Source organism: Phalacrocorax aristotelis, chromosome 1 (genome assembly GCF_949628215.1).
Source record: "Phalacrocorax aristotelis chromosome 1, bGulAri2.1, whole genome shotgun sequence".
In the NCBI taxonomy this organism is placed as follows: domain Eukaryota; kingdom Metazoa; phylum Chordata; class Aves; order Suliformes; family Phalacrocoracidae; genus Phalacrocorax; species Phalacrocorax aristotelis.
The window spans coordinates 188,843,284-188,870,998 of NC_134276.1; the positions used below are offsets into that span (position 1 = coordinate 188,843,284).

The 27,715-nt window shown below is 41.4% G+C and overlaps 2 protein-coding genes and 1 long non-coding RNA gene across 13 annotated transcripts; 2 read left to right on the forward strand and 1 right to left on the reverse strand.

The window, feature by feature from the left end:
* Positions 1-1,884: 1,884 nt before the first annotated feature.
* Positions 1,885-14,499, forward strand: IFRD1 (interferon related developmental regulator 1). Its single transcript, XM_075081068.1, has 12 exons — positions 1,885-2,416; positions 4,472-4,576; positions 5,522-5,603; positions 6,047-6,171; positions 6,466-6,623; positions 7,973-8,023; positions 8,118-8,296; positions 8,402-8,510; positions 10,493-10,627; positions 11,834-11,962; positions 12,950-13,045; positions 13,804-14,499. Exons 1-12 carry the CDS (start codon positions 2,371-2,373, stop codon positions 13,891-13,893), a joined length of 1,305 nt encoding a protein of 434 aa, XP_074937169.1. The 5' UTR covers positions 1,885-2,370; the 3' UTR covers positions 13,894-14,499.
* A 630-nt stretch (positions 14,500-15,129) lies between these two features.
* Positions 15,130-25,883, forward strand: LSMEM1 (leucine rich single-pass membrane protein 1). 11 transcript variants are annotated; one of them, XM_075081075.1, is made up of 6 exons: positions 15,520-15,769; positions 16,796-17,527; positions 18,023-18,099; positions 19,261-19,392; positions 22,736-22,873; positions 25,214-25,883. In XM_075081075.1, the coding sequence occupies exons 4-6, from the start codon at positions 19,266-19,268 to the stop codon at positions 25,420-25,422; spliced, it is 474 nt and encodes a 157-aa protein (XP_074937176.1). In that variant the 5' UTR covers positions 15,520-15,769; positions 16,796-17,527; positions 18,023-18,099; positions 19,261-19,265; the 3' UTR covers positions 25,423-25,883. The 11 variants fall into 11 exon arrangements, with proteins under 11 accessions (XP_074937178.1, XP_074937175.1, XP_074937176.1 ...); XM_075081081.1 differs by lacking the exon at positions 16,796-17,527 and adding an exon at positions 16,550-16,754 and having other exon boundaries at positions 15,637-15,769; XM_075081078.1 differs by lacking the exon at positions 15,520-15,769 and adding an exon at positions 16,606-16,754 and having other exon boundaries at positions 17,347-17,527.
* Positions 20,999-22,395, reverse strand: LOC142051692 (uncharacterized). Its single transcript, XR_012658587.1, has 2 exons — positions 22,312-22,395; positions 20,999-21,133 (listed from the first exon to the last, which is right to left on the reverse strand). It is a non-coding gene; the product is annotated as an uncharacterized LOC142051692 (long non-coding RNA).
* Positions 25,884-27,715: the final 1,832 nt, after the last annotated feature.

A 27,715-nucleotide genomic window follows, 5' to 3' on the forward strand; every position in this document is an offset into this window, starting at 1 on the left:
GACAGTGCATTGCAAAAGCCCAAGTTGAATTCAAAGTGGTCACATATCCAAAGTAGTCATGGTTTCTTTGTCACTTTTTGTAATTTATTTTGGTTGTCCAAGTGTGGCAACACCTCTGTGTACCTTAGCAGTTGCTTTTCCCACCTCAGCTGCAATGTTCTTGTCTCCCTCTCCAGGACTTTACCTCCATCTGCCCTGGTGAGACCATCTTCCAACATACCAGGGCTATGACACTTCATTCTTCCAATTCCACCATGAAGTATTACTGCTGTCGCGCCTGCCCGCTACAGGACACTAGCATAGTTCTGCACATCGTTCAGACTCTCTGCTGCACCTGCAAGGAGTTCAGCGTTAAGCCTAATCCTCGCTGGCAGCCTCAGACAGCACCGCTGCGAGACGGGGCTACTGGCATGAAGGCGACCATTTCAGTTAAGCCTAGGCCAGTCAGTCTGCACCTCCGAGATTAATTTATATATTAAGAGGCCCAGCACACAGGAAATTTTTAGGACATGGCTGACCTCACTAAAATGGTATTGGCATCTTTCATCTAAAATACTCCACCGTACAAGTTTGCTTGGCTGCTAGTAGGTGTTGGAGCTTATCCAGCACGGCTCCCTTGTTCTACTATTGAGTCTTGTGTACCCAAGGGCACAGTTATGCCTTCTGTATTTAATTACAACTCCTCCACCTACCTACCTGGAAGGCTGTCCTCTGCTCTAAAATTTCATCCTGAAAGAGAAAAACTGGTGCCTCTGAGACACTCCTGTGTTTTCCCGTACACATTCAATATGTACTGATTTTTGTCTTTTCTGCTTTTCTTAAATAGGATGCTAAAAGAACTGGCTAGAACTTTTCAGAAATTCGACTCTCCCATGACCAAGGGATTGTTCAGCCCGAGGCTCATGCTGCACAGCAATGCAAAACACGGGGCTCCCCCAGCATCCACAGGTATCCCAACAGACAGCTACCATTTTCTAGAAATAGATGCTGCTAGCATTTCCTTACTCAACGTGCACGAGCAGGTCAGTAAACCCCATTTCCTTTATTTTTTGCTTATGTTATGAAAGTTTACCTTTCTGGAAGTCAGTGTAAACATATCTTGCATGCAAAGGAACTCAAATAGCGTAATCATTGTTTTGTCTCAGGTAACTTTTCAGCATGTTCCACAAACTGTCTTCCCTCTCTCAGATACCGCAGTACTGTTATGGCCCATCAGTGAGATTTCACAAGCAGCCCCATTGCAGAGATACCATAATCCAAACGCCTTTTGCTATCCTATTTTTCTTTACTTGAAGTTCAGCAGAAAACAAAAAAAAACCCACACAATTTTGGATTAAAACCAGAACCATACAGCCTTACAGCAGAAAACTCTTTAAGTTGGACGATATAATGGACAAAAACATGACAACAAAAACCGGTTTTGTGTGTAGAAGAAAAGCTGTTTTGAAGAAGTAAGCTATCTATCATGTATCTACCCGTTCTTAAATGACAGCCACGCAGACGAACCCTCCCGGCATTTCCCGTGACCCGCACGCTGCAACCGCTGCCGGCGACGTCCTCGCACACCGACGACACTTCACACGACATAACCGAGCTAACATTTTACGTCCGCCACGGCCCGATGTAAAACACCCGCACGTAGAAACCCCCTACGGGCACGACCGCGCCGCTCCTTTGCCGGCCCGCGGGGGCTGCCCGGGGACCCTGCCACGCTCCCCGCTCTTCGCGGGCTCCCGCGGCCGCTGCCAGCCCCCGCCGGCGGCCCGAGGCCGCGGCGCGGCGCCGGGCGGGCGGGCGGGGCTGGGGCGGGTCAGGCCAGGCCGCCCCCCCCCCCCTCCCCGCCGGTGGGCTGGCGGCCAAGCCGCCGCTCCCAGCCTGCCGCGCGGCGCGGCGTGGCGCGAAGCGCCGATGACGTTCCGGCCCCCGCGCTGGGTAGCAGAACGGCCGCGTCACCGGCTCACGCAACTGAGTCACCCCGCTCCGCCGTCGCAACGCCCGGCCATTGGTGGCGGCGACGGCGCGTCAGTTGGCCCCGCCCCCGCAGCCCGGCCGGGTATAAAAGCGGCGCCGGCGCCCCCTCCGCGCCTTTAGCCCCGGGTGTCTGAGAGGAGAAAGATGCATCGACTCCGCTCGCGGGCCTCCACGGGGATTTCTGCCTTCGCCGCCGGTTCGTCCTCCGCCTGCTTCCGCCAATCACCCCCGCTGCCCCGGCCCGCGAAGTCGGCCTCGCAGAGGCGTTGGAGTAAAAAGCGATCCTGCTCTTCTATCGGCTGATTGTCGCTGATTCCCGGGCGGGGGGGAGCGGAGAGACCGAGACCCGGAGAGGGGCCGCGGGAAGCCTAGCGAGCCGAGCCCAGCGCCGCTGCGACCATGCCCAAGCCTAAGAAGCGGGGGAGCAACCACCAGCGCGGAGCCGGTGAGCGGGGTCGGGGTGGGCTCGGAGCGGCCTCCCGGGGCGCGGGGTTCCCGGCTCCCCGCGAGGCTAGCGGGAAGGCGGCAGGGCGGGCAGGCGGGCGCCTGTGTGGGCGACCTGGAACCGGAGCCGGTGCCGGCCACGGTCCGGGCGGCGCCGCCGCCGGGCTGACAAGAGCCGGCCCCGAAACCGCCACCTCACGCCGCTCCCGCGCATGCGCCTGGCGGCGCGGGCGGCCCCGGGGAGGCGGCGGGCGGCGGCCGTGCCAGGCGCCGCCGGCGGCGAGCGGCGTCCCGCGGGCAGCCACCGGCCCTGGCGCCGGCGGGCTGCGGCGGGGGAGGCCGGGCCGCCGGGCGGGACAGGGGCTGTGGTGAGGACGCTGGGGCGCGTCCCCGGCAGGCTCGGCCTCCGGTGCCCGCGGTGCTGCACCGCCGCCAGCGTGGGCCCTTCCGCGGCGCGGCGGGGGGCGGCGACACGGCGACGGCTGCTGCTGCTGTCACTCCGGTGTCCCTGGTGGCCGGCGTGGCCGTATGGCAGCTCATTGTGCTCCGAAAGGCTGCTGTGTCTTTAAAAACAATGTTCTTGACCTCAGAGGGGATATTTGAAAATAAACGGTTTTCATACGGATCCGGAGCGCGTGCGGCCGGGTGCTGGTGCCCGGTAGAACGGGGGTTTTGTCGGGTGGTGAGAAATTTAACCTCAGGCTGCCCCAGCTGTGAGCAGAGACTGCCTCTGGTATCGGATGTTCAGGAAGTGACCAATTCGCTGGGTCGTGCTCCAGCTGCTTTTATTTTAGTTTGCGAAGGGCTGGTGGTCATTCTTGCCACTTCTCCCGCTGAACTTCCCTGCTTGACATCGCGAGAAGCAAGAAGGTGGCGGTGCCAGAGCTCTGAGCTTCCAAGTTTCTTGGTCCGTGCGTTGGCTAGTGTTTGTCCTTTGTAACCAAAGGAAACATCAAGGGTTGTGGTCAGTGATATAAGTAGATGGTTTGCAGCTAAGAGCATCAAAACCTTTGAACGGTGAATTTAACTTTATTGGAAAGCACTTGGGCAGTGATCAACTCAGGGCTGATTCTGCCCTGATAAAAAGATAAAAATTCTTTTGGGGGCTTTGGTAGTAAGGAAGCCTGCCTGAAGCAGACAAGCGCTGTGTGTTGCCTTCTTAAATGATTTACAGTCAATTGCAGCACAAAATAGTAGGTGAAAGAGCAGAGTTCCAAGTCTGGTAAATGACACTTAGCAGCTGTTGGAGAAATAACAGTAAAACTCTCCATTTTGTTAATCAACTTGAGTAGATGCAAATTAAGGGCTAGGATAGGGCAGTGTTAGAAATTGCAGTAATATCAGGTCAAAGTCTGCCAACTTTTAATGCTGTAACAATAAGATACAGGTATGAAAATGTGTAGAGATGAGTACTAGTGAAAATAATACTGCTTTCTTCAAAAAGATGGAAGTTACTGAACGGAGGCCTTCTTGGCCCTGAGAAAGAAAACTTTTTCCCCCTGTTGAAGCATTTGATGTTCTGGCGTGTCTTTGTAACTCGGTATTAAAATAGGGTTGGACATGGATGCTGCACATACTGCACTCAATCCTGTAAACCCTGCATTGAACTGGGTAATGTATGTTTGCCTCAATGTATAATTTACCCTGGCTTCAGGTCCCTCAAAATTGAAAAATAAAGATTGTATGGCACATTTATTTTTTAGGTAGCTTGTCCTAACAGTTCGATTAATATAGAGCTATTTTTAAAGCACAGTGACAGGAAATTGCATTAACTTGAAGGTGATTGTAGAAAGATCCTAAACCTAAAGTTAGTAATGCTACCAATGCTTTGAAAACTAGGTGGGCATTCACAAAGACCATTCACAAACAGTCTTCCAGAACAGAGCCGACTAAGTCTTCAGAACAGGTGGGAGTAAAGGACCTAGCAGAGGAAAGAAATGTGCTTTCTGTGTCTGGGTCAGGGAGAGTGAATCTGTTGGGAGGGTTAAATTCTATTTTTGGTGTTGAGATCTTCCTTTTGCATGTGAAAAATGACCAAACTTTGTCTTTCCTTAAGGTGGTCAGCCCAGAAATGTGCAGCCTTTTAGTGATGAAGATGCTTCAATTGAAACTATGAGCCACTGCAGTGGCTTCAGTGATCCTGCTAGCTTCACTGAGGATGGTATATTCTTTCATTTACATCTATTAATCTTTTAAAAACATAAAACCTGAGTTGACTTAAAAGTTTAAGTACTAGACTGTAAGTAGCTGTAGCAAAATAATGACATTTTGTTAAACACACTATGATTGTTAATCTAGTGGTTATCATTTTCTTTGATAAGAATATACTCCAGGTTTCATGAGCCTCTCGTGAAACTATTAGATTTCTTTCTTTAGAATTATACGATGCTAACTTTTGGACACAATAAGAATTTTAAGGTGCATAATAGGCCATTGATTTTCATTACACATAGTTGAGGTGGTAAGAACTGCAGAAGAGTTTGGGATGGAAAAAGTCACGTTTGCCTCTTTTGAACTGGATTTGTGCTTTGTCTTCTATCTTCTCTGCAACCTGGGCTGCTCTAAGGTCATTTTGTTGGGAGGGGGGACCTGAAAGCCTGCTGCAGGGGGATAAAGCAGGGAGCCTTCCTTACGAATACTTGCTCCTCTGAACTGAGCTGCTGTTGCAGAGGCATCTGAAGTGATGCCAGGTAGGTCGGGCTGCTTAGTCAGTACTCACTGCATCAGCAGTGACACTCAGCTGTACTCCAGAGGTAGATGAAGTGGACTGGATGAAAATGTGTTGCTGACAGGGTTGGCTGATGGACATCAGTCGTAGCAAATTTATGCAAGACCTGATTAGCTCCCTCATTCGTTCTTGGCACATATAAGAAGCAGGTATAGAAACAGCACAGATTTAGCAACGGACCAGTTCTTATAGAAGTATTTTAAGGGGCAGTTTGATGTAGGCTTGACACCATTCTGTTACTGTAATACTAAAAAATCCTGTAGTTATTTTCTATGTTAAACTGCTTTCTTATGGGTATTAAAAATGTTAAGTGTTGGATACTACTGTGTCTGCTATATCACTGCTGATACACTGACTAAATTAATTCCTCTGACTTAGGGCCTGAAGTTGATGAAGACGCCACTCAAGAAGACTTAGAATACAAATTGAAGGGGTTTATTGATCTTACATTGGACAAGAGGTATAGTATGCTTTGAAGAAACATATTCATCCATTGTTTTCTGGCTTCCTCTGATAAGAGAAATATGCATCAAACGTTTTAGTATGTTTACTGAAGTTACAACTATTTTGTGCTGGGGAGGACTTGCTTTTCTTCTGGATATGAAAAGACCTTCCTCCCTCCACCAAGTTTTTTGGATAAGTGAGAGTCAGACATTCCCTTCCTAAGAATTTGAAGTAGAGTGGCTTTATTTCTAGGTTGGTGTACTATTGTGCACTCTATCTCAAACCTAAGTTTCTCTGTCCTTGAGGAAGGAGTCAATTCGTAGCATTTTGTACTTTATGTTACTGCTGTGGGTTACTCTTCTGTTGGGTGTAGACAAATATAAACTACGATAAAAACAAAGGCTGAGCTTTAACTGATGTGTGCTGATTTCAGGAGGTCTTCCTTTTCTCTTCTAACAGTGCAAAGACAAGACAAGCAGCTCTTGAAAGTCTGAAAAGTGCTTTTGCTTCCAAAATACTATATGAATTTATCATGGAAAGGAGAATGACGCTAACTGATAGCATTGAACGCTGCATAAAGAAAGGTAATTAACGTGCTTGCTATTAGAAAGCAATAATCCCATGTATTAGCTTACTGTTTAAAAGGAATTAAGACTGAGGCTTCTCTAGTACTTTATAGAATGCTTAATTTAGTTATGTGAGTAACATTCCTTTTTTTGAATGTAGATGTCACATTTTAACTGACCTAGAAAATTAACCGAAATGGTCTTCTCTCTATTGGTTTCTGAATTTCAACTTGCAAGTTTTCAGGCTAATGATCTTTAAAGGAAGGAAGCAATGCACAAGGTGATTACTCACCATAGCATGTTAATCTCTAGGTAAGAGCGATGAACAGTGTGCAGCTGCTGGACTGGCGTGCCTTCTGTGCGTGCAGATGGGGTCAGGAATTGAAAGTGAAGAGATTTTTAAGACCCTCGGTCCGGTTCTGAAGAAGATTGTCTGTGATGGAACAGCCAGTATCCAAGCCAGACAGGCTGTAAGTACAAAATGTTGATTTGCCAGGCAGGGTCAGAGGGCTGTTTTTGACCAGCTCACTATTGTGTAATACAGAACTAAAGGTTGCTATGCTAGTGTAAACTCATAACGTTAACCTATGCCCTGAATGATGCACAGCAGTTTTTGCTGGCTTAAAATAGTTGCACCTAAAGGTTGAACATCATTCTCTTCTCTGATGTAGGAACTTCCTTAAAAAGCTCTTCCTCCTAGTACTTTGTCAACTGTCTTAACCCACTATGCTGCAGTCTCCTTACAGCAGTTCTCAGGGCTGATGTTGAAGGCCTGTAGAAAAAAATGAAAGTTTTCCCACTGACTGATGTATCCTTCCTGTGTTAATTTTACCTTCTTTAACAGCAGAGGAATGTTAGTTATACATGTATATTGATATATGATAAAATTACATATAGCAGATATAGAACTACATACCCTATACATTCACACTACCAAAAGTATTTTAGTTTTTCACCCATTCATTTCATCTATATGTCAGCATAGTATACTTGAAGTGTTGACTGAAGGCAGTCTAAAGTTCTTGCCAAGAGCTTTTTTTGTTTTAACTTCAGTTTTAACTAATACTCTCCAACTTGCCTTCATCATTACATACGTGGCTACTTCTACTTCACTCAAGCAGTGTTAAAATAGCTACTGTCAGCTGGGAAGAGGAGGTAGATTTAGTTCAACAGCAGTTGTTTTTACGAACAAACAAAAGCTATTAAAGCTTGCCGTGTTTAAGTGTAGTTTTGAGTCCTGTGTGCTTAGTGAAAACATCACTTTCAAACAGTTTTTTCTTATTCTCTGTAAGAGGAGACTGAATAGAACAGGGGGGATAGAGAAGAGATGCGTAGGACCTTCCAGTAAAAGTTGGAAAGTGCCAAGAAGGGCTCTGGAAGTCCAGTGTTCTCATGCGACTTAATTGTAATAGTGGGCAGAGAGGGGAAAATATTTCCCAGCTGTGAATAAATATTATATATCTGTTCATCAGCGTAATTTCTGCTAGGGAATCCTAGCAGGATTTAAAATAACTGAGTGAAAGGCATGCTGCATGTAGCTTTTTGGAGGGGCTTTGTAAGCTATATTAGTAATACAGCATGAAGAATGAAGGCTTGTGAGTAGCATATGTTGTAAAATCATCCTGAGAGTAGAGGGGAACTGAGAACTAACTGCTACAAAGTAGCTGAATTAAACAGTGTTGAAGACTTCTACTCTCCTAAGGTCTTAGTCTCAAGTTTCCATTACTCCTGATGTAGAATTTCAGAGGTCAAAGCTTGAAGGTTTTGTCAACAGTAACATTAATGTCAAATACTGACACTTTTTTCTTTTTGCGTCTAGTGTGCAACCTGCTTAGGCGTTTGCTGTTTCATTGTCACTGACGACATTACGGTGAGGATAAATAATAGGTTTTTTTCTTAATAAATTGACAATATGAAAATGTGTGAATCTTAAGCCACTTCCGTGACCTTTTTCCCCTGTTCAGGAACTGTACTCTACTATGGAATGCCTGGAAAACATCTTCACAAAGGCCTATCAGCGAGACAGAGAAACGAATGGTGTATCAAGTACCCATAACACTGTGCTTCACATCAGTGCTCTCTTAGCATGGACACTGTTGTTGACCATTTGTCCAATGAATGAAGTGAAGAAGAAAATCGAAATGTGAGTATCTTTCTTGCAAAACAAAATCTGTAATGGCTGTTTTTATATGCAAGGAAGCAGTGTCAACAAAATCTACATCTTAATGAAACGTGACTTACTCCTTAGGCACTTGCATAAACTCCCAAGTCTGCTGTCTTGTGATGATCTCAACATGAGAATAGCTGCTGGAGAAACACTAGCCCTTCTGTTCGAACTGGCACGTGAAACAGATGCTGTAAGTAGATGTCAGCAACTAAATTTTCTCGCATTGGGATGATAAGACAAATTATTTAATCTGTGTTGCATAGCACCCCGGACCTCAACAAGTAGCAGATAATTCACTGTGTTGTGTTCTTTGTAGTGAGTCTGCCCCAATCTAAGTGGGTATAGCAGTGATTCACTGCAATTCAGCTATCGATTTTACACTGATTTCCATATTGCCAAACAGGACTAATATAACAAAACACATCGAACAGTACCGAAGAGCAACTAGAAATGTAGTGTGTAAGCTCTAATATCTAAATCCAATACCAGCTTTAAAAAAAAAAAAATCCCTAGAGAGATTCCAGGATAAATGTGTTGTTTACTGTAGTAGGAACACTCACTAGACACTTGACACAGCAAGTTCCAGTGATTCACAACCTGCGGAATCCTCCTTTCACAGCTAAAAAAATCTATCATTCAGTAGGAACCATTTTGACTTTTAGTATTGTTTTTTTAAGTATTGTTATTTAGGTACCTTAAGAATAATAACTAGTACTGCATGATGATTTCACGGAATTTGTGACTATTTTAGTCAGCTGAGGACGAGTCAGCCCATTTAAGGGGGTGATTTTGAAAGGATTTGCACAGATTTTGCACAGATACCAGTATTGCTACATTTGGTAAGATTTCTTGGGGTTTACTTTTGAGTTGGATTAGGTGTGAGTGTCTTGGTATTACCTCATACACAGCTAAACTTGCCTTTACATTCTTCAATATGCCTTATTAATTTCTGGACTATTTTCTTGACAGCACTGAAGGAAATGGTCTCCACTTACCCATGGCACAGTTTGGGAGAGCTGCCTAAATGGCTCCTAGCTCAATCAAGGCTGCTGTTGTTTGCCAGAACGCTGTCCAAAAGTAAAAAAGATAACTCCAGTTGAGTCAGGATACGTGAGACACTAATATAATACTTCCTAATCTGAAAGAATGTGCTGAGACTTCTGCATTACAATTGCAAGCAGTAGGGATTTGAGTCTCTTGGCTATGGTAGCCAACTTTGAAAGGGGCAGGGGGGGAAAGACTGGAACTTGATTGTTTATTTGGTCAGACTCACTGCAAGTAACTAAAATCTTAAAATGCATTAACAAATGAGATTATGTTCACTAAAAACTTCTTTCATTCCGTTGAGGAAAACACCCCTTGAATCACAAATGATCCTCTCTGGATCCTTAACAATCAGTGCAGATTTAAAATGCTTACCGTGTTTTGCCTTTGACCAGTTCCTTTCAAAAAGCATGCAGTAAACTCAGCCTACTCAGTTGATACGATGAAACATTCAGATTAAAAAAAAAAAAACAAACCAGAAACACAAAAACTTGTTTTTACATAAGTTTACATACATTCTTACTAATCCAGGTAAACTACTGCTGAATTAGTAAATGGACGGGAGAAAACATTTCCTGCTAAACGATTATGCATTAAAGTTTACTTGGAATGTTTGGTTAAGCATTTTTTAAAATTGCTTTCTAATTTGCCACCCCATACAAGATGTATGACTATAGATTCTGTACTGTCAGTCTAATGGTGTCTCACGATCTATCTCCAGCAGCATGAATTTTGTGCTAATAACCTGTAAGAGCCCTCTGCTTGTTGACATAGGTGGCAGCCAGGCTCAGCAGATCAGTTAGGCAGTTTGAGTCCCTTGGAATTGTGGAACAGAACAGATCGACAGGTATATATACAAACTGAGCCGTACTGTTTTGTGTGGCTCTGACTACCAGAATAGAGTTTGATAGTGTCCTACTTGGGTAAACTGGAGGCTGTGACTTTGTTCCTACTGGCTTAAATGCTTAGAATGGAACTACAGGAAGTTAGTGCCATCTCAGTCTCTTTAAATAACAAAGTAACAGGTTGTAGGCGTTTACATGCCCAGAATTGGGAGAGGTCCATTTTCTTATTTGCAGGCAAGGATGTTAAGGCCAGAAATTAAAAAAAAAAATATTTTTTTGCTAGGATTTCTTTTATGAAGATATGGAACTTCTAACAGAGAAACTAAGAGCTCTGGCTACTGATGGAAACAAGCACCGAGCCAAAGTAGATAAAAGAAAGCAGCGATCTGTCTTCAGAGATGTTCTACGAGCTGTTGAGGTGATTCTTTTGTCTTACTTTGAATGTCTGGATTGTAACTATGTAGTGTACAGTTTAATGGAAATGTTTTTTTTTACCATTTCAGTGAAAACAGCAGGAAAAATTATTTTAAATGATATTTCAAATTCTGATCATTTACACAAAATATAACTGCCTTTTTAAGAATGTAAATTAAGTTTTACTTTCTTTGTTCTATTTTGCTCCAAAATTGACTTCGATGTTGAAGAGTGTTTTTTTTCTTCTTTAAAGAAGGCTAAACATTGCACTGTAAATACTAAAATCTTTTTATTGTATATCATGAGCAGATTTTTTTCATAGAAAACTATGTAGGATGTCCAAATTAGTGTCCTGAACTCTGAAAAGGTTTATAGTAAAAACTGCTGTGCATAATAAACAAAAAGCATCTTAGTAGTAAGATACATTTCCAAATGGCACCTCTGTCAGGGACCAAAGAAGCGTTTGTGTGTGCGGGGGAGTTGTCCGAATTGTTGTACTGTAATCTTCTGGTCCTCCATATCCAGATTAAGAGAACATTGCGCAAAGCAGGACTCCAAAAAATACTTGGTTAGTGACATAACTTCTGAGTAAAGCCTCTCAGACAAATTTCTATCACTTGTTATCTTACACCTCTCAGACTAGATATTTTACTTGTCAGATAATTACTTCTTACATCGTGGTACGCGTAAGACCAACTCAATATTAGTTGAGATTCAGAACAGTTGAACATCTCGGAAGCTGAGGAGAAGGCTTTGAAGTGATTTGAAGTAACCTTTGAGACTCTGCCTGCAGAAGAATCCGAGTCACTTATTAGCACTCATTACATTCCATTGTCACAAATGTAGCTTGCCACATTTAAAAGGTGGGGACTAAGTGAGGCTTACGAACTGACTTAAAGGTGACTCCTGCATTCAGAACTGGTTTTTCTGGAGATAAGTCCCATTCTTAAAGTAATTTTAAGGATGGAAGTTGTGTTCTTCTTTTCAAATGCTTTCTGACTTGAAGAATGTCAGCTTTTAAGTCCTACATGAGACTTCAGGTGTGCATCAGTTTATGAACAAATACTATCTTTAGTATATGCATATTTGTAAGGTTTTGGTGTGCCAAATTTATTAATGAAAATAAAGTTCATCAAGATATATGAAATTCCTAATACAAAAGACTGTTTAAATTTAAATTACATATCTTGTTTCCTTTAATTTTGCATAGGAGCGTGACTTTCCTACAGAGATGGTTAAGTTTGGACCTGAGCGCATGTATATTGACTGCTGGGTTAAAAAACAAACTTACGATACCTTCAAGGAGATTCTGGGGTCAGGGATGCAATATCATTTGCAGGTGAGCTGCTGTTTGATACATGCTCCGACTATTGTTCCCTGTCTGGCTTCTTCGTAGTATATTCAGTCTGAGTTACTGAATCATGAGAACTTGGTGAAATGATGGGCTTTGCATTAGAAGTGTTAAAAGACAGCACTTACAAAATGAGCTACAGTGAGCTAGAACTGTCTGAGTGAGCTGCTTCTGGGTGTGCTGGGTTAGCAGTTAAACTTCTCCAAGAAGTAAGAGGTTCAAGTGAATATCTTCTTAGCTTCAGGGTTTTTCCTGAATCCTTATGCTCTCTTTCAGCAGAGTGGTGGTGTTGTCTGGCTGCTATAAAGCTGCATGCCTCCACCCTTCCTGTTCAAGGCTGTAAAAAGGAATGCAAAGTTTTAGTCAAAAATAATGAACACAACTTGCAGCCCAATGACGACAGCATTCCAGAGGGGAAGGGATACGTCCTTATCGATGTTCTAGGAACTGCTTGTTTGCTAGTCCTCTGTTCAGATGTGTAGCCGAAGCAGGAACTGTAGCTTAAGAGTATACACTCCCAAATAGCTATGATAGTCATGGGGTTATCAGTCCGGTGTCAGTTGCATTTCTATGTGACTGAGGGAGCCCAGGCACGTAGCAGCTTTTTCAGGTTTTTAAAATACTACTCTTACAGCCACGTATTTTTAAAATGGTGTGTTGTGAACCACATGGATCTGCGTCCAGCTGCCTAACCTTGTGCAGAGGATGTAACAGAACAGTGTCTAATTTCCTGGGACAGAAAAAAAAAAACCCACAATGAGGGGGCATATCTGTCTTCACAAGAGGGCAGTTGTAGTTCTTAGCTATATTCTGATAAAAGGAAGAAGTGTTCCCTGGCTTAATTGCAAAGGGTACGGAGATTTCCATCAAATTGCTGCCATTTCTTACTGGAATACTTGATGTTTAAAAGTAGTCATCTTTGGGGACTTGATAATCCAGAGGAGAAACTGATCGTTTGATGTGTTTCTTGTTTAGTCAAATGACTTTCTTCGGAATGTGTTTGAGCTTGGTCCACCAGTAATGCTAGATGCTGCAACTCTTAAAACAATGAAGATATCCCGTTTTGAAAGGGTAGGTTATTGCACCTTAATGCATTTTCCTTACTTTATACACGAATATATTTCTCATGTATTCCAAATATGCACTTTAGAAGCTGTCATCTTTAAACTTGTCACTTTAGTTCTAACAGCGCCCCATATTGTCCTGAAAGAAACCAAAGCTTGTTTGTGTGCGGCTTCGTAGCTCTTAGTTTAGATTTTCCACTGGGCACGTGTCTGCTACCGCTTTTCTCCCAAGGGCGTCTGAAGGCTGACTTGGGTGCTGATTGGCACCAGATTCATGTTCCATACATGTGAAACTTGGGCTCTTATGAGAGCTGTAGGTTATTGGGTGGTAACCTACAGGCAACCATAGAACCCTGAGTCTTTATAAAATAGATGGTATCCCAGAACCTCCAGTGTGAAACGGACACTAGGAGGATGACGTTGTGTTGGTTGTGAAGGTACTCAACCACGAGTGATGCTACCAAGTTTAATCCAGGAGGCAAACTTCATCTACACTGTGCCTGCATGATGTTCATGACTGACCAGCTTCCAGAATTGCTCCTAGCTCAGCCTTTCTTATACAATCCCAGTTTCTTTTAAATGTGTATATATTTAAAATTAATCAGCCTTTGGTGCAAATATATTATACTATAGAATTTCAGAAGGCCTACCAATTTATTTCAAAGATTAATAAAGATATTTGCAGCTGTTTTTTAACATTAAAAAAATCTCTAAAGGACATAAGCCATTGAACATCTGTGATTAATTTTCTCTTTTATTTTGTAGCACTTGTACAACTCTGCAGCATTCAAGGCTCGGACAAAGGCTAGAAGTAAATGTCGTGATAAAAGAGCAGACGTGGGGGAATTTTTCTAGATCTTTTCCATGGGGTGCAATTTTCATAATTAAAATAGCTTTGTAACCTTTAAATTACTTTTTTAATTATTTCTGTAGTCACAGTTTGCACTTGTGCACGGGGATGTTGTATAAAGTCTGTAAATATAATGCATGTTGTTGCTTAGTTGCATATACACTGTACATAGACTGATGTAAGGTTGGGTGCAGGGATACATTATAATACTTGCATTATAGTAAATCTCTGGAGCAGGTTGCATCTATTGTAACTGAACTGTTAAATGGGGCGGATAACTATACTCAAATGCCATGTGTCAGATTGGATTCCTTACTTGATATAAAAGTAAATTAAATTATTTCATCGACCAAGTATTTTGGTAAGAATGTGCTAATACGAAAAGATGAACTTGTTCTTGTGAAGTTATTCTAGTAACTCAAACTCTTCAGTGACAGGTGGACAGAGAAATATCTTAGTATGACTATCCTGCAGGGGATGATGAAGGTGAATTACCGTCACTTACAGTGAAGTGGTAAATAACAAATATTTGCCTCAATGTAAAATAAAACCAAGATTCTCATGTTCTGAAATTGGATGTTTAATTTTTGGAATAAAGGTATTTCTCACTGCTTGCTTTCTGTGTAAAAATGATTATTACATGAATTAAGAGCTGGAATGCTAGCAAAACCTAAAGGTTGAAGCAGAGGGCTTTGTTTATTTGCCCATTCAGACGCGTGGTTGGGTTAGTCTCAATGCTTTACTAGATGCTACATGAAACTACCTTGCTGTGTTTCAAAAGTGTGTTTTTCTTACATATGATCTGCACAACAGCCCACTGTTGATTTGTCATCATTTTTGTAATGGTCAAAAGTTTTCTAGTTCTGGTACTGCAAACCCACCATGTCCTTTACTTTACAGGAGCCATCCCAGCTGTCCTGGTTTCGACATGTTGAAAAACTACTCCTCTGCCCTTAGTTTCTGGCTGTACAGGGCTGAAATGTGCCACTGTCTGTCTTAGGGATGATGTGGGAGTTACGTAATAAAGACATTAAACCCAGAGAGCTGGAGCTTCTGAACCAGAAGAGCTATAAATAGAAGTGCTTCTTGGAATAGGCATTCTTAAAACTGTAGGTCAGGATATCGGAAGAGGAGTAAACCTCACGCCCAAAAAAACGCTACCCCACACCCTGAAAACTACTGCTTGCTCAGATAAGGAAAAGTTTGGTTTGGGTTTGTTTTGTTTGTTTGTTTTTAGTTTCAGAATATAGCAGAACCTGTTCCAGAAAATCCATATGTGCTAATTAGCTGTACCTTCTAACTTACATTTGGTTTTTTTTCTCAAATAATGGATTATGTAAGAATATGTTTGGCTCATGAAACTGATTACTTAGACTGCAATGAGGCCTTCAACTGACATTTGTGCTATTACTGCCATGTGCTGTCAGTGTTTGTCACACAAGTGCAGAAGAAATGTCTCATCCTTGAACTAGAAGCTGTCTGCTTGTGTCTGCCTAGCCCCACATGTCCCCTTTGGCCTAACCTGTTACCACAAGCCTGCTGCTCTCACCCGTGGTTTCTGGGTAGTCACCTTTGAGATGCTTTGCTAATGTGAAGTAGCACTTCTCATGGCTTCCCTTCCTGACAGTATTTTGCAAAACTGCTTCCTCCAGCACTTGCTGGCAGCTGTGGCCAAGCATGTGGTTGCCTTGTCTCCTGTTGCGCTGTAGTTGCCAACCACAGAGACCAGGACGGCTTCCAAGGCTGTTTGAGGGGAGGCAGGCTGTTTTGCTGCCCTACAGAGATCTGATGGGTTTGTAGACCTTTTCAAGCTTAAAACTGGAGAGGCCTGAGTCTGTGTCTTCCAACTAGGACAGTGTCAGGAATCTTTCAAGGATGGAGGTGAGATTTTTTTTTTCTGGCTTGCACATCCTTGTTTGGGGGGAGGGCTTCCAGAAGACCCCTGCAGAAGGGGAGCGAGCTTGTTCTGTCTGCGTTACTGGCCCAGCTACGACTGGGCAGCGGCAGAGCTTGTCAGCTTGGGGTGGGAAACTACCAGTCAGACGATGTCTCCTCTCTGTTGTTTCCTGAAAGAAAAATACATTTATTGTCAGTTTAAAGGGGTTCAAAATGTTAGACGTATCAAATGTCTCCAGACAAGATTTGTTGTTTTGAGCCGTGGTCCCTTCGTGTAAGCGTCAGCCGCCTGTCGTTAGAGTGCGCGGTAACGCTACGTTCTGCAATGTCGGCAACAGAAAACCAGCGATCAAGAGAACTGTCTGCAAAGAAGCAATCACGAACAGTTCATCAGAATTTATTTATTTAAACAACTAAGGATGCCAGACAAATTAGCCCATCCCATAATATTGTCCCACTTGAATTTGTAAGGTGTGTGGGAGAAGGAAGAAAATACCTATGTTTTTCTGGTCTATGCCTTTAAAGTACTCATGACAGCAGAACTGTAGATATGACTCTTCTGCATAGCAAACTGGTTACTCATAGCTACGCTGTTGTAGATATGACTCTTCTGCGTAGCAAATGAGTTTTAAAAAGGCATCATAAACCAAAAGGTAGTGAAATATTGATCATCAGTAACAAATCTTCTCGTTCTCCATGACAGGACATTATAAATAATTTTATAATAAAAAAGAGCTGTGTATGTGCTGATTTCTTTTTAAACAGATCGATATTGTGAAGTCAGTATACTTAGCCAAGATGAAATCTAAATATAGATTGAAAGGGACAGTCTGTTTCGTAGCTGCCTTCATGGTCCTGCAAGAGCTGAGAGGTTCCCATGGGTCTAAAAGGAGAGAAAGGAGTTTTGTTCGGGTGATATTCACTGGCTGATTTCTTCCGTACTGACACATTACCTGAATGCGGTTATGTTGTAAGTAACATTTCATTCCCCTGGTCTTTATTTCCTTTTAGACTTGATCGTTTCCTTCCTTCTGTGAGGAATTTTCAGTGTGTTCTCTCACTGAGTTCTAATTTTACCACAACAACTTCAGGAGAAATTTAAAAGTCAAAAGGGGAAAAAAGTCTTCAAGCAATGTTGAGGAACAGACAGAGTAACTCCATAACCCATAAAGTTTAGATTCATTTGTTCGGAAAATGCTACTTCTGGTCAGCGACAGCGATGTCTGTATCCTCTCTCTGGCATGTCAATGGAAACAAACAAATAAATGTAGTGTATAGACTTTGTTGAACTAATAATAATGATTATGTCCACTGTGGTTACTTGCACAGTGAGGAAAGTGGTTTTAAATAACGAATGCAGAAACATATAATTCATAATATTAATGGATCAAAGGCACTCACATTTATTACCTCTCAAGTTGTTAAGAAGAGGCTTCCCTGAAGTTGCAGGGAGGTACTGATCAAAAAACCCAGGAGAAACAACTGCTTTTTGGAAGCTAAAAATAACGAAAAGCCTCTGCGCACAAGGTGGCAACATTTAGCACGCCGTCGTTGAAATACAGGGCTCTGTAATGCTTGCGGCTGGCCAGGGACGTGCTTCTGGGGAGGCAGCAGCTCCAGCACTGGCAGGGAGGTGGCTCGCAGACCGTGCTGCCTGGCACCATGTGACGTTCTAGGGGAACAACAGTGGGCACAGCCATCCGTCCTGAAATTACTGCTGCACACCTGAAAAGCATACGCTAGGTAAGGGTAACCACTGCTACACCGGCTTTTCTACCCTATCCTTGTATTTTGCAGCAACAATTCTGAACAGAGGAAAAAAAATAAGCTGTAATCTTTTTTACACTCTATTAAATAGAAATAGAAAAGTACACATGTCAATCAATCCCCAGTATCAAGAGAACGAGCCCCATTGTCAGGAGCGATGAAAGCACTTAGTCTTCCAACTTCTTGAAGCTCAGTGAATGTTTACTTGGCTGTGTGCTCAAATTTGGGGGAATTATGGCAATCTTCTGCATTTGGTTTAATGAGGGAAAGAATGGGTCTTTTCTGTAAACACTCAGGGCTATACTCCTCAAATTTAGGTTTTTAATATAAGTACTAGGTTAGGAATCCAGTCATACTGTGTTCTCTATCGCTGGGAAAGGGAGAGAGGGCTCAAGAGGCACATCAAGAGACCAATTCAACCCATCTGGGATTTGGAACTCACCCTTAGTGCTTAACACTCTCTGTCAACAGGTTTGCATCCCATGAAGTGCTGAGTTATGTTTGGCAGGAAAATTTGAACTTGAGAGCTTTAATAAAATACTAAATAGGTAAGATGTATTTGACTCCAAGTCTAAACTAACCTCTGTGACCTCCCCCCTTATATTCACTAGCAAGGGAAAGGTCCATTTAGGCTGTGATTGTAAGGTCAAAAAGGCATACCTTAGCATCAGAGGAGTGTTGCCTGGAGGTACATGTTTTTCTTCAGTAATTACAGAGGGAGTTTCCAGTGACCAGTGTAGTCCTTAGACCTACCTAGACCTAGTTAGACCATTTGCGCCTCCATACGGCTAGAACTGTAGCTTGTTTCTAGAAGATATTTCTGGAGTCAGGGTAGCATAACCAAAACCAAAAGACTGTTAAGGCAATTCATAGAGGAACATGCTTAGGTATTGCTTCTTTTCTATATATATTCTTCCTTCATAACTGCATTTATATAAACAATCATTCAACGAGCTCACGCGCCCAGACTCTGCACAAAAGCTGTTTTTGCTGATTGGGCCTCATCCTGTGCTTTTTTTAAAGCAAGGAGTATTAGTCTGCAGAAAAGGCTTTGCCATCAGGCTTTAATTTGTCCAAAACCAGTATCTATGTGGAGCAGAACCACATTAGGAGACTAGTTTTTGCTCCATTTTTCACAAATATTAACTCCACAGTGATATTCTAAGGTGTATGAGCAGAACCATATTCTTGCTGCTTATCTCCTACATCCGTACCTGCTTTGTCTGTCTTATCTCTGAATTATTTGATGATGGAAGCAGAGGATCTGAGTGGCATCCTTCCTGGCAGTGTTAGTAAAGGTTTGGCTTTCGCTGTGGTCAGGATATCACCCATCATCTTACCAGGTACCCACCAACCAAAGGGGTTATACAACTAAATTACTAATGTTCAAATCTATGCTGGAGACAGTCAAATAGATTTTTCTCTCCCTCTTTCCCCCCTCCCCACATATAGATGTATGTGTATATGTATCTGTAAGTATACACATGCACAAACACAACGTAGAAATGAAATCTTACACTCATCAAAGACAAGGTTACCCTTGCATTCCAGATCTATGAAGGTTCTATGAAGGATCTGATCCTTCAAATCCCTTTATTTTAAGGGTTGTTAAGACTGGTCAGTACTTCCTTAGACCAGGACACCAACTGTTACCAGTTATTTCACATATCCGTATTTTAATTTACCTTTTTAATTATTATTTCTTTTAGATAAAATGGAGAAGCCTTCCTTGGAAATTAACCTGCCCGATACTCATGAAGAAGGAAAACTCTATGTAGTTGATTCCTTAAATAATCTAAACAAACTAAATGTTTGTCCAGATGGATCCCACCATGCACCAGGTACGTATGATAGATGATGCTTTGTAGCTTTCTATACGTACAATGGGCCATCAAAAGAGGGTTACGTATGACATTTGAAAAGACTGACCACAGTGTGTTGCATTAATGTCAGCAGCCCAAGAGGCCGATATGGATATGTCAAGCTCTGTACTGAAAAATATAAGAAAAAGATTGGAAATGGCACGATTTAGACAGATCAGATTAATGGTTTAGTGGCTCCTGCTGAGTATTTCAGTTATTAGGTTCTTGGAAACCCTTGCATTTGGCTAGGGATTCACTGTCAAGCCTGAACTCATCTTCCATTTCCACTGGGATCCATGAGGTGATCCCTTGCAGGATAATTTCTCTAGTAATGCTCACTATATACCTACTACATAAATAGCACCATAACTCTTCACAAGCACTAAAATTCACATGTGGCAATAGAAACACCAGAGAATTTCTGTTCATTCTTTTAAGACACATTTCCTAAGGACTCAAACCAGCTATCTGAAATATCCCACAAGACTTTTAAGCATTTTAATTCACTGACTTTCTTTACTTACAGTTTCAGATATGGGATCTCACACTTCCACTGGTGTTATACAGCTTTTATCTTTGATTTGCTTATGGCAACAAGGATATTTTCACCCAGTGATAGCTACAACACAGAGTTCTTTGTGTCCTGAAAAATTTTAAAATCTGGAGTTCTTCAGCAGCATTCCACATGACAATATTTGAATCCGCTTTTATTTCCCTTACTATAATGGCAAATATGACTGAAGAAAAGCTAGAGGACAACAACTAAGTTTAAATGAGTTTCAAATGGCCATAACTTAATCCTGCATCTAGTTATAGGACCTAAATGCTTTTCCATTACTTCTGTGTCCGAGTCCTCCAACTTCTCTTATGCAACTAACTAGAGTGGTGCCAGTTTCTGGGTTTAACACAAAGATGTTAGACATAAGCTACTTAATTTTCATATGTAGATTATCTTGATATTGCCACTTCTACAAGTACAAAATGAGACAATGGGATAAATCCGTTTTAATGACAAAGAAGCTCTTTGCAGTGTGACCGGCTTCCTTTCTTTTATGATTTTTGTTGGACAGTATTGTTTACTTTGCAGTAATTATACAGGGTTTTGTGGAATCATATGGTTCTGTGGAAAATTACATGTATGCTCCTCCCTACCTTTCAGCAGTAAATAAAGGTAGCCTAATACATATTTTATGCATCAATTTGTAAAGTGCTTTGGCTCCTCCTAGGGTTATTCTTTTTAACATACTTTTTTTTTTTAACTTGGACATTCTGTAGACATCTTATCCCATCAGTTAAACACATAAAATGAATTTTTCACTCTCCTTAGCTGCCTTATTCAGCAGCACAACATCCTGGTTCTCTTGCCAGAAAATGAGTGAGATCTGTGGAGTATTTTTCAATTTCTGATAAATACTAAAATCTTGTGAATGGTCTATTAGTAGTATAGGAGATGCCCAATTTGGTTTAAAAACTGTGTTTCAAGAACGTTGCAGCACACAGCAATCCTTTTGTTCAATAGCTTAATATGACCTGGCATAATCAAACACACTAGGAACCACATTAAAAGCTATTTAAAACGTATATACCTTTTGATTGCTTTGGTAGGACTGCAGCAATTTCTTTATGTTTGAGATGATAGAAAGGTCCCACTGTTTGCAGCTTGGCAAGAATCTGTGGTCACTGATTCCTCACAACACTGTAGTCTGGCATGTTCAGCCAGCTGAAATAGTAAGAAGCATTCATTAGGCAGAGCAAGAACAGACCGCTTTTGAGACCTCTATTGATAGCTTAGTATGCTTGAGTGACAGCAGTAGCAGGCCCTCCCCATCCTTATTATTCTGATTAGAAAGCAATATTGGTGCAGGCACTTAGTATTTGTTATGAATACTAAGGGAATAAAAATAAAATCCCAAAATCCAAATATTAAAAGGTTTCAGTTTACCCGCAGGCAGGAGCATGTTAAATGCAATAAAGAAAAGCAGAGGTATTCCCAGAGATCTCCTGCTAGCTCAGTGAATTGCTCAGCCCCAGGTTGGTTCATTATTAAAGTGCTCTAAAGGCATATGCAGCCTTCCCTCAGCTTTATCACTACAGGCTCAGTTGCAGACTTTAGAGATTTCTACAGCTAAAACAAGAACATGATCTAGAAATACATTTTTCACAGATGCACACGCTACTCTCCCTTTCAGAATGGCAAGACAGCAACTAAAGGAGGAGACATTATGGCAATTTGCATGTAATTTTAGCATGTATAAGCCTGACACCAAAATGAAATCACATTAGCTCCCTGCTTCCCCCAAAACATAAAATAAAACCACGCCTTGGTAAGTAGTTAAAGTCGTATGCAAATTTGGGATTAAACAAATCTGGCTCAAGTATAATTTTTTTTTATACTCACATGAGTTTCCTCATGGTGTTCACTTCACTTTACCTGTAATCTTTAGGGTTTATTGCCACCTCTCATTTGTTTGCAACTGTTTCTATGAGAGGAACTACTGACTTTTCCCTTTATGCAACACAGTCTTTAAAAAGGCAATAAACTGGCTTGCTGCTCTGATTCAAAGGAAGCATAGGAACCACTTGCCCTTTTTCCCCCTCGTTCCTCATATGCTTGAAAGACAACATATGTAGTCCATGTGAAAGTCTATTCCATTTTTGACAATTTGGGAGGATATGTACCATTTTTTATTGGAATGAAACCAACAAAACCTAAAGAAGAAGACGACTATTTAAAACATTTGTTTTAAGATAAAAAGTCAAGACCTACATTCATCCTATCCAACATCGGGAGCTTAACTGAGGTGCTTATTTGGGAAATTAATCATACCAGGGATACTTCTATTGTCAAACAGAAAAAGAAGCAAATCTAGAGGGTGAATGTGTGGGGTGAATCTGCACCCGGGTTTTCAATATGATTTTTTTCTCTCTTCTCTTTTGAAAAGCTTGAGTCAATCCAAGCCCTTAGAAAGCTTTCTGATGAAAACTTCACTGCAACCTTTGTACATGTATAACTGAGTTGCAAAACCCTGAACTGTAACACAGGTCAACTTCAACAAAACAGCGTACGTCAACCACAGAAACATTTTTGCTGAATATGTTCCAACAGCTATAACAGATATATTAGTTTTTATTTTTTCAAATTCAAGCTGAGCTCATAAATTTGCTTTCTTCCATTCTCATGAAATATCACAGAAAATAAAATCTGTTGGCCAAAATTATGATGCATTCTGTATCATTTCATGAAGCCAGAAGCATTTTGTCATGTTTATCCTAACCAACCATAACAAACTTTATCAACAAATGATTTCTCGTCTTATAACAGATGAGGAAGAGAACACCGGTGGTACTGGAGAAAGCACGGGAGGGAGCAACATAAGAAACCAGTGTTTGTTCTTCGTCACCTTTATTCTTACTTTGATCATCAGTTTGGCACTTGTTTCATTCGTAATATTCTTAATAAGTAAGTAAACCAAACAGTGGTTCTTAAATATGTAGGGTCAATTGGAAGAACTCTGCTGAAATGCGTCATGCTACCTTATAACATGCTACTGCTGCTGTTTTACGGTCAAAGGCTTTGCCTGGTTATGGGCAGTGGGTCCTGGTCACGGGTGTAAAAGCACAGGCCTCCACTCTCTGAGCTAAAAGGCACAACTTTGTTCTGAGTGTGAAGGTTTTGTGAGCTTTAACAGCTGTCAGGAATTTAGCTCAGCAGGGTTATACTGTGTTGCTAAAAATGCTGACTGGAAATTAAATTTTAGAGATGACTGTATGGCAGTGAGATACTCTGACAACATGCCTTCCATTCCTTTCCAGTTAAAACTCAGTATTGATGTCATTCCACTGCAAATGGAATTATACCCAGACTAACACTTAAATCAGACTACCTGAAGAAAGACCTGAAGGTTGCCAGCTAAGTACTGACTGGGAATTGGTCTGGAATGAACAAAATCTCAAATATAAGAAACAAAAATTCAGATAGGATATATCAAAATTGGCATTTAGCATTGAGTCTGTAGATGTAATTACTGTTCCACTTTGACTGGACTGGTTGGGCTGGCTTAGCTGACTACATGGCTACAGGTGGCCTTGGTATATGGAGCCCTTGACATCTTAGGGTTTTCTGGGCTAATGGTATTGAACAGATGTTGTGGTTTAGCCCCAGTCAGCAATCAAGCGCCATGCAGTCGCTTGCTCACTCCTCAGTGGGATAGGGGAGAGAATCAGAAGGGTAAAAGTGAGGAAACTCATGGGTTGAGAAAAAGACAGTTTAATAGATAAAGCCAAAGCCACGCACATAAGCAAAGCAAAGCAAGGTATTCATTCACTCCTTCCCACCAGCAGGCAGGTGTTCAGCCATCTCCAGGAAAGCAGGGCTCCATCACACACAACGGTTACTTGGGAAGACAAACGCCATCACTACAAACATCCCCCCCTTCCTTCTTTTTCCCCCACATTTATATACTGAGCATGACGTCATACAGTATGGGACATCCCTTTGGTCAGTTGGGGTCAGCTGTCCTGGCTGTGTCCCCTCCCAGCTTCTTGTGCACCTGGCAGAGCAAGGGGAGCTGAAAAGGTCCTTGACTAGTGTAAGCACTGCTCAGCAGTAAGGAAAACATCTCTGCATTATCACCACTGTTTTCAGCACAAATCCAAAACACAGCCCCATACTAGCTACTGTGAAGAAAATTAACTCTATCCCAGCTGAAACCAGGACAACAGAGTATGAGGTGCATTATTTTAACTTACAACTCCATTTGGAATGAATTAGAATCCATGTGAAATCAAGATTTCTTTCCTCCTACAGTAGGGAATCCTCATTTTCCTTTTTGAACAAGAAATTCTAACCCTTGATTAAATTTGTTCCCAAGCGCTTAAAGGACAGAATATCAGACAAGTAAAGAGCGCAAAGGAAATTTTAAGTGACATGATTGTAAAACCCTTATTAAAATATCTCATACTTGAATTCCAGATTTTTTTAACAGGGAGCTGCTAAAAGTAGAGCCCTGGTATAGAAAAAATGGGTAATGTGCCCCTCTAGTGGAAAAATGGTAAAGTAATAGTGAAAAGGCTATTTAAAGGGATTAAAGGAGTTTGCTTAAGCTCAGGCTGGTGGAGGCCTGTGGGTTTTGAAACTGATTTCCAGCAGTGTTTCAGATTACATTACAAACAGAATCTCAGATTATGTTTGCAATCCATGGACATAGATTTGTTTAGCATTGGCACTATTAGACTTAACCTTCAAAACCCATGGGTAAATTTTTTTAACTTCAGAAGGCCAAAATAAAAATAGCTCCAGAAGTGAACATGTTGGATACTGCATATTGGTGTTCCAGGGGAAACTGTTCTCTAAATGCCAATATTTGCAAGAATTTTCCTTTAATGTAAATGCTTTAGGAAATCAATTGATGCGGCTGTAGTCTGCTGTGTGTTTTAGTAATTCTACTTTTAGAAAAACTGCTCAGAAATAGCATCTGGCAGCCCCTAAATAAGATATTTTCCTGTGGATGCTAATGGAATGGATACAATCCTGAAGACTGCAAAATTTTTCTGAGCCGTATTTGGTTGTGTTGCACTGCACTAAACTGAATAAAACAGAAAATAAGAAATTAAAGAATGTAGTGAGCAGGTAACTCTAGCAGATGCATAACTTCTTAACATTAGGTGCTGCAATTGTCTTCCTACTTAATACTTTTACTCATCATAATTCTCTACAAACTCCCACAGGAATGCAAGAGAGGGTAGTGATGCTTTTGATTTAAATGTTGCCAATTTAATGTGGTACGTTTTCCTTTTCAAGTTCAAACTAGAAACAAGATGGACCAAATATCAAGCAGATTAATATCTGAAAAGAAGAACATAGAAGAGCTTAAGAAAATCAACAATATGATATTAAAGCATCTAAATCAATCAGGAATTAAAGAAAAGGGGAGATACCTCTTCACACAGTCTCCTGATCTTCATGATTATCTCTTTACCCAAGCTGAGCTGAAAGTCCCTGGAGAATAGATCTTCTTTGGAATGAAATTCAGCATATTCATGTACTCAGATATTTTCATATATGGCCCACAGGTTACTTAAACATTCTGATATGGTCACAGGAGCACTGGAAAAACCATCTGAATGAAAAATATTAGAAAATAATATTTTATCCTCTTTTATGTGAATATAGATTTTGAAACTAAGCCCATATGATTTACAATAAACAATGGATTGTCAACAATTTTGGCAAGAGTTCCAGATTCTCTATGCATTGTAAATTGCAGGGTTAAGGGCTTAGTCTTACTTCAAATGTAAGTGAATTATAACAGAAAACAGTGATTTCTATTCACATGATTCCAGCATGACCTTGTTTGCTTAGTCATTCTCCTGTTTCTTTGGAACAAGTTTTGTGTTTGCTTCTATATTACTTATATTGAAGGATAACTTCAGATTCCATAACTTATAAATAAATCCAGTTCTGCCATGGAGTTTGGTGGTTTCCCTTTCTGTGAATCTAAATAGATTGACTTTCTACTCCTTCTGAAAAAAACTAAACTTGAATAAAAACAAACCCTTCCATAACATACAATATTCAGCCCAAATTTGTATTGACTGAAAGTGGGTGTCATATTGTCTTACATGGGAAATGCGTTTAGAGAACTCAGTCTGATAATACCCATCTTGTAGTGATGCTAGTATGCTGAACTCAGTATTTGCTGGCAGTTTCTGGGGGAAGGCCAAGTCTTTTTATAAAGTGATGTGAGGAAAAGAGTATTCTTGTACTATTCTTGTACTTCTTCCTATAGATGCTGTTGGTCACTCTCAGAGAAGGGCCACAGGGCCACGTGGAAGTCTGGGCTGAGCCTTCATGTTTTTAAAATGGAGTAGTACCTCAGAGGGTGAAAGCAGGAGCTGATGCTTTCTCACTCTGACTTTACACAGTTGTAGAGACCGACACCCAAAAGTGTGATCACATAAAGGACTGATGGGTAGCTTTTTAATTTTAGTATTCATATCCTTCTACCGATACGTACATTAAGAAGCTACCTCCGTTATCAATAAACAAATTGATTACTCCCATCACAACAATGCAAAGGCAGCTGATACTGTGGAGTATGTCCAACATCTTTCTTTTACTTTGACTTCGCTTTCTCATCCAGTGCTTTCTTATCTTTTCTGGAAAATTTTACAAAAAAGTTGCCAAAGTCAACAACTTGCACTGCAGTCTCCTTTTCCAGAATGAATGATAGTCCTTCCTGTGGTGACTACTTCATTGTCTCCAACACAGTGAACAACCAGGTCCAGGGATCTTTCTCGGTATCACTCTAGTTGGATTCGCCCACCAATTCTTTTCCTGCTATTAGGAGTGCTTTGCTTTACACCTGTGTTTTACATCACCTTCTATTTCTTTATTTTTCTTTTCCTGATGTATTATGTCAAGTCACACACATGAAAACTGTGAGGTTTGGTCTTGAGCTTATTACTCCTGCTGTTGATTCCCAGCTGCAGTTTTAGTTCTCTCCTCTGGACATCACAAGTAGTTGTTAGAAAGATTACTTTAATATAGCTAACAGAATGATGTAAGTAAGTGTAGAATAAGTTGTAAGGAAAGAAACCCTAAAAGGCCAACCCAAATATCTTTCTGTAAACGCTGTTAAACGATGAAAGAAAAAGTATCGTAAGACCTACAAACATGACACTCAACAAACAACACAGTGTTGTTTCTCTGTTCTCTGAGTTGTCAGCTGCTTTTTAATGACAGTATTAGGTTCTCATCTCTCCCACTCATCTTGTAGCTACCGTAACCTCTTTCAAGCTCCTGTCTCGCACTGACACACATCCGTACTTGTTAGCCAGGGAGAAACAACTCTAGTACTTGACACTCTGTGCATCTCAAACATGTGGATTTGTCACATCCCTCATTGCAACTGCAGTTATCAGGGAAGTCTGTGGTCCACTAGAAACTGACACAAATCACCAACAGATTTTTCCGGCAGGAGGCTGTAAATACAATCTGTGCTATAGTAACATTCTCCAAAGAAATGAAAGCTTCCTCGTCTCTCTGATCTTGTCCTCAATTACTCTTAATCTCATTATTAAATCAGTACTCATAATAAATCCACTTTTTCTGTCTCTATTATTGGTTTGAAGAGTTGGGACTTTTTTTTCACTCCAGGCTTTGATCCTGGAAGGTGCTGAGTGCCCTCAGCTGCCACAGACTTAGGACCAGCTGGGGCATAACGACATGCAGGTGTGCTCGGTAACACACAGGACTGAGGCCTCAAATTATCCTTTTCATATTTAATCACTTCTTCACTTG

Excerpts from the sequence above, each read along its gene's own strand:
- IFRD1 (XM_075081068.1), top strand. The coding sequence starts at position 2,371 with ATGCCCAAGCCTAAGAAGCGGGGGAGCAACCACCAGCGCGGAGCCG. Across the intron at positions 5,604-6,046 it reads GATCTTACATTGGACAAGAG|TGCAAAGACAAGACAAGCAG; the intron begins GTATAGTATGCT and ends CTCTTCTAACAG. Across the intron at positions 8,024-8,117 it reads TTGTCACTGACGACATTACG|GAACTGTACTCTACTATGGA; the intron begins GTGAGGATAAAT and ends TCCCCTGTTCAG.
- LSMEM1 (XM_075081071.1), top strand. Across the intron at positions 19,393-22,735 it reads TGGATCCCACCATGCACCAG|ATGAGGAAGAGAACACCGGT; the intron begins GTACGTATGATA and ends GTCTTATAACAG. Across the intron at positions 22,874-25,213 it reads ATTCGTAATATTCTTAATAA|TTCAAACTAGAAACAAGATG; the intron begins GTAAGTAAACCA and ends TTCCTTTTCAAG.